Raw genomic sequence first — 6,122 nt, 5'->3', positions numbered from 1 at the left:
AAAAAAAAAAAAAAAAAAGGTGAGCAGAGAGGCAAAACTGGTCACCTGCAACCTAAATCTTTTGTCCTTCAGGGTTTTGGTTGGTTGGTTGGTTGGTTTGGTTTGGTTTGGTTTTTGAGACAGGGTCTATGTATCCCTGGCTATTTTGGAACTCAGCATTGTAGACCAGACTGGCCTCCAACTCGCAGAGATTCACCTGCCTATGCCTCCCGAATGCTGGGATTAAAATGCATGGGCTGGAGAAATGGCTCATGAGCACTGACTGCTCTTCTGAAGGTCCTGAGTTCAAATCCCAGAAACTACATGGTGGCTCACAACCATCGATCTGATGCCCTCTTCTGGGGTGCCTGAAGACAGCTACAGTGTACTTACATATAATAAATAAATAAAACTTAAAAAAAAAATAAAGTGTGCATCACCACAGCCAGCTGTAACGTAAATCTTAAAGCATAGTTTGTAAATACAACACTGAGTAGAGTGCCCTTGGATGCAAACAAGGCAAACTGAATGCACACATAGATCTTTAAAAAAAAAAAAAGGCAGCAGAGACTGTGGCCTGAGTGGCTGTATTATAATGTGGAGAAATGGCGGGATGGGTCCCACCCTCACACCACACAGCTACGACATCCATTTTGTATGACCTGCAAAGCTTTTTAAATATTCACATGGAAAATTTTCATATAAAATACGGATTTCTGATTCCTCTGGACAAACAGGAAATGGCAAATGCTGGGACAGATTGCACCCTGAGTGACAAGAATCAGTACTTTCAGTGGTTCACACTCTCTCTGGTCCTACACTGTGCCACACAGCCCACTTCCCTTACATCTGTCCCATCTGCTTCCTGATAACAGAGTTTAGACGAAAAGGCACGAGTGAGTAAAAGTTCTTATTTTATCTGAACCTGTTCTAGGAAAGAGGATATAAAACCTGTCCCAAAGATCTCACAGGCCATAGTGGCAAGGCACTGGCCTCCACAGCTGGATAAAAAGACCCAGCCTTGGGTCCTTCTTCTAATGCTTAGATGACCACAGACTGTGCCAGATCATTAACACCATGTCAAGAAGGAGTCTACTCATTAGGAAAGACGGTTTCCCCAGGAAGCCTCTGTGAACTCCCTGCCAAATATGTTTCCCAGACTAACTGAAGACTGACACTTTAGGTTTTCAGTAGTATCCTATAAATTTGTAGTGTGAGCCCAATCCTAAGAACCAATCTGTTGGAGAACAAAAACAGCTGTTTTTCTGAAATGGCCAAGTCGAGGAAGGGATTCCAGACCGATCCATCTCGGCCTTTCTGTCCCAGCATGCCTCACTGGCACAGCGGCTCAGGTGGCAGGATGGTGGGAAGGCAGAGCGGCTCACTGGAGAAACCTTTTCTGAGGCATTGACTTAACATCCCCTGGTGTCAAGGTACCAGCGTGGATGGCTGACCTCACCTGAGTGGCAGGAATCGGGTTTTATATAGAATAGCTCCCAGCGTCCATTGCACCTCTCGGTCATACACCAGCTGTGCTGTCTGCAGGTTTGGGTAGTCGTAGGGGAAGTGGAACCCCTCGTGCAGGACTTCGTACATCCAAGCTGACTTAAAACACTGATACCTGCATTGTGAGAAGAAAGTTCATGAGGCTTTAGAAAACATGAAGAAAACATAACCGCCATGCATTCCTTTGTAGGAAGCCACGTGTTTCTGTCAGATGCCATTGACGGGCCTCTCTTCCTGCTTCACCTCTAGGGAGAGCCAAATTGGAGCCAGGGGCTGTGGTCTCTCCTGTTTTGGTTTTCAAGATCCCTGTCTTTAGAGAACATCCTAAATAACAACGATGTGTTTGTATAATATCTATGATTCGCATAAATGGAAAACAAGACTGGCAGGGCCACTGCTATCGGGGGTGGGTGACAAGCTCACAGAAGGTCACAGAAGGTCACCGCACTATTTCATGTCTGCTCCTCAAGAATCTGTCTCTTCTTTTTCTTCTTTTTTCTCTGTGTAGCCCAGGCTGGCCTGGAACTCACTTTGTAGACCAGGCTGGCCTCAAACTCAGAGATCCGCCTGCCTCTGCCTCCCGAGGGATGAAAGGCGTGCGCCACCACTGCCCGGCATCTTTGAATTTTTCAAACTAAACATTTAAATATGGGAGGATTACGAATTCTTGACGAAATGTTGACAGTTGCTGAAACTAGGTTCTTTGTACTTTTTGGTTACTTTTCTATAATAAGGTGTTTAAAATAACAAAGGTCAGGCTGATGAGATAGCTCAGAGGTTAAGAACACTGGTTGCTCTACCAGAGGTCCTGAGTTCAATTCCCATAAAGGGATATGATGCCCTACTCTGGCATGCAGGTGTACATGCAGACAGAGCACTCCTACATTTAAAACACATATACATAAATATATAAAAAAGGCCATCACTGTTGACACTGCGTCACTTGGAGAGAGCGTTCTTTGTTAACTATTGGTTTTCTACCACAGAAATGGGCTCATTGCTTGGTCCTCCAGAAAACCACAATCTGAAATAATCAAATTCTCCTTCAGCCTAAAATCCAATCTGTGCTGTTCAATGATTCTCCATTATAATCTGCCACCCATGCATTAAGACCATATCTAAAGTAGAAGAAAAATTGATTTACTTGAGTCGATGCTCATCTGCATGAGAAGAAAAGAGGCCATTCTTGAATCTCTGGGCTAGCACCGACCAAGCCATGCCACAGTAATCCTGGAACAAGCACAGAGACACAGTGCAGCACAAAACCACAGGTAAATTCTCTAACAGGTATATTCTAGTTTCCTCTGGTCTCACCAAGGAAAACGATAGGCACTTTGGAATGACAGGATGCCACACCTCTTCTGTTCCCACTGCTTCCATGTCTAATACAAAACAGACTGACTCCTGAGGCAGCCCCACAGGTGTCAGAGAGCCTGACAGTTAGGAGTAAGAACAACTAAAGTAAGCCAGGGAGCTGGTTTGATTCCACTGTGGAGAATGCATATGGGCAAGGAGAGCTGCCTGTCATTAGCCTGTCTAATTTTGGGGGGTGTTGGGGTGCACTGGCTGGATTTTGGTATTGTTGTTCTTATGGCTCAGCAGCTGCCACAGTATTTGTAAGCATACACCTTCCTCACTAGCTGATTAGCTTAATAAAAAACTCACACCAACAGCTAGGCAGATAAGGCAGGAGTTCCAGGCTGAGAGAGAGTCTCTGAGAGAAGAAGCAGAGGTGAGGGGATTCCCCAGCAGGACCCAAGGGGCAGCGAGAGTAACAGGCCACGTGGCAGGATGTGGACTAGAACAGTCGGGTTAGTTACGTTAGATGAGCTAGCTGGGAGATAGCCTAAGCTGAAGCCTTAGAGATACAGTTAATAAGTCTCTGTGCCATTATTCTTCCGCTCGTAGGTCCAAGAAATCCCACTAAGGGGTGGGAGTTGTTCGGAGAAAGATCTGCTGACTGTCGCGCCAGGTTCTCTCCTGTGTGCTAGAGGTTGAAGCAGTGAGAAAAAAAAATGTCCTGTCTCCATGAAGTTTACATCTGACTGGTAAGAGAAGAGACGAATGGGCTTCACAGAGTGTGCAAAATGGCACAGTGTTCAAAGGAAAATAAAGCAGGAGCTGGGTCCTCTGAGGAGGGTGGAAACTGTGGACAGGGTGTCTAAGAAAGGAGGGAAGAGAGCAATTGGATTGGGATTTTTAAAAGACAGGGCAACGACCTCCTTTACTCAGACAATTTACGGCAGTGTGGCTATGCAAGCAATTTAAAAACGCCAGGATCTGAAGAATCTTTGTGACAAGAAAAAGACTCAAGTCAGGCCAGTCAGGGAGCCTGGGACTCTGGGAGGAAAGGAAGAAGGGATCCCTGAGCCAGGGAAGGTGCAGCGTGAAGCAAGAGCGCCACAATTTTCCAGGCCTGCCTTTGGGGCTGGGGAGCAGAAAGGGCAGGAAGAAGAGGGGAAAACATAAAAAACACAAGAATATAGATTGTTTCCATCTCTGTCTCTCAGACAGATCACAAAATTGTATAAAAAATCAGAGATGACTGTGCTCAATCTAGAATGTTCCCTAAGACTCAGGCATTAGAGACCTGGACCCCGGTCTGCACTGTTGGGACACGGTGGGGTAGAGTCCTTAACCGGGGACTAGTGAGCAGATCATTGTGGGTGGCCCTTTAAAGGACATTACAGGCTCCCATCTCCCTCTACACTCTTTGCTCCCAGGTACCTGATGAAAACATTTCAGCTCCGCCATGCATTTCTACCACGATGTGCCCAAAGCAAGGGGGTCAGGTGACCTAGATTGGAACCCTCAAGCTAGGAGACAAGATACCCTTTTCTTCTTTTTTAAGTTGAACATGGCAAATATTTTGTTATAGTTATCTTTTTCTAGTTGACCAACAAAACCAGATGTGGTGACACACACCTGTCATGCCAGCACTTGAGGGGCAGAGGTAAGGATGCCAGCCCAGTCCATGTAGCAAATTTCCAGGCTAGCCAGGGCAACACAGTGAGACTCTATCTCAAAAACAATAACAAAAAGTAAAATAAGAACAACCGCCATTTTGACTAACAGACTCTAAACTACTACGGCAGAGATACAGTGCCCTGGTCAAACCCGCAGCTGTGAGGAAACAAAAGATGTTGTCTGTAGGATGCTTAAGACCTACTTAGGTGCAAAGTGAACTTTTAATCTTTCACTTAAATATTTCTACCATCACTGGGGTTTACAACACCTTCTACCAATGACCCCATACCACGCTGGCCTCTTTTAAAATTACTTTTGGGAACAGTATGTGTGTGTCACACGTGTGTGAGTACCCAAGGGACCAGAAAATGGTACCATGGTCCTGTGGATTTTTACAGGAGTTTGTTGTGAGCTACCCAACATGGACCCTGGGAAGCAAACTCTTGTCCTCTGGAAGGACATTGTTCAGTCATAGTCATTGCTCTAGCCCCGATTCTGTCCTCTTAATAGTTCAGACCAAGAGAAGAAAAGCAGGCCTGTCTACCAAGAGCACATTACAAGTCAGACACCTACAAAAGGGAAAATATACAAAATGACACTTCTGAACCACAAATGTCAGGGAAGTGGGAAGACAAGCTAACTCGTCACCATTAGGACTATTTTATACCTCGGTATAATATATCCAAGGCAACCTAAACATACACATCAGAAGGTAGTTTAAGTGAAATGGCCCCTTAACCTCTGATTCACTTTCTCCTCTATAAAAATGGGGGTTCATAGGCCCTTGTAAAGCCTCAAGTGAGATCATGCAAGCAAAGCCTGCCTGGCACAAAGGCAGGCATGCAGTAAATGTCAGGTGCCAATATGAGTCATCTTGATTCTTAATGAGTTACCTGGGCAGCCTTGGCAAATGTTGGCCCATGGTATCGGCCACCGATGCGCAGCACATCCTCGGTACAGTAGAAGAACTCTGAGAAGCCATAGAACTCACTGTTGTTGAAGTCGATTGGGGACTGGTAAATGCCATTCAGGGAGGCCTGGCTGGTGTTGGAGCGGGCCAGCAGGGGGCTCAGCATTGCCCGACAAGTGGCCCAGTCTCCCTTTCCTCGGAAGTGAAGGATCTGGCTGTTCCTCTCCACCACATCTGTGAGTCCCACAGGCAGGCAGGGGTCCAGAAAGGGATTGTCAGGACTCAGGCCTGTCTTCTGGCCCAGCAGTCTGTCACAACGACAAAGACAGACAGAATGTGACACCACTGAACCTGACCTGAGAACTACAGTTCACATCACAAATCCCTGATATTCTATGACAGCCCCACCAACAATGATGACCTGGTACTACGCAGAAGCATATGCAGAGTTCTGCCAGCACCTGGCCAATGCAGATGCTCTCAGCCAACCATCGGACTGAGCTCGGGGACCCAGGTTGGGGAGCTGGTGGAAGGACTAGAGGAGCAACAAGGGAAGAACAATGTCGACTGGCCATACTACCCAGAGCTCCCACAGACAAGACCACCAACCAAGGAGTATACAGGGAGGGATCCATGGCTCCAGATACATATGTGGCAGAGGATGGCCTTGTCTGACATCAATGGTAGGGAGGCCCTTGGTCCTGTGGAAGTTTGATGCTCCAGTGTAGGGGAATGCTGGAGCGGTCAGAAGGACACACAC

The 6,122-nt window shown here is 46.5% G+C and overlaps 1 protein-coding gene across 1 annotated transcript in view; it reads right to left on the bottom strand.

Annotated features, from left to right (window-relative positions):
• Entpd7 (ectonucleoside triphosphate diphosphohydrolase 7) overlaps nt 1-6,122 on the bottom strand; it is a 45,717-nt gene that overhangs the window by 2,054 nt on the left and 37,541 nt on the right. The window contains exons 10-12 of the mRNA XM_031390390.1: nt 5,346-5,670; nt 2,630-2,715; nt 1,439-1,600 (exon numbers count right to left, since the gene is read on the bottom strand). Of these exons, the coding sequence (XP_031246250.1) occupies nt 1,439-1,600; nt 2,630-2,715; nt 5,346-5,670 (573 nt within the window). The remainder of the gene's footprint in view (nt 1-1,438; nt 1,601-2,629; nt 2,716-5,345; nt 5,671-6,122) is intronic.

This window comes from Mastomys coucha, unplaced genomic scaffold, assembly GCF_008632895.1.
Source record: "Mastomys coucha isolate ucsf_1 unplaced genomic scaffold, UCSF_Mcou_1 pScaffold21, whole genome shotgun sequence".
Classification (NCBI taxonomy): domain Eukaryota; kingdom Metazoa; phylum Chordata; class Mammalia; order Rodentia; family Muridae; genus Mastomys; species Mastomys coucha.
This window is presented reverse-complemented; position numbering and strand designations above follow the sequence as displayed.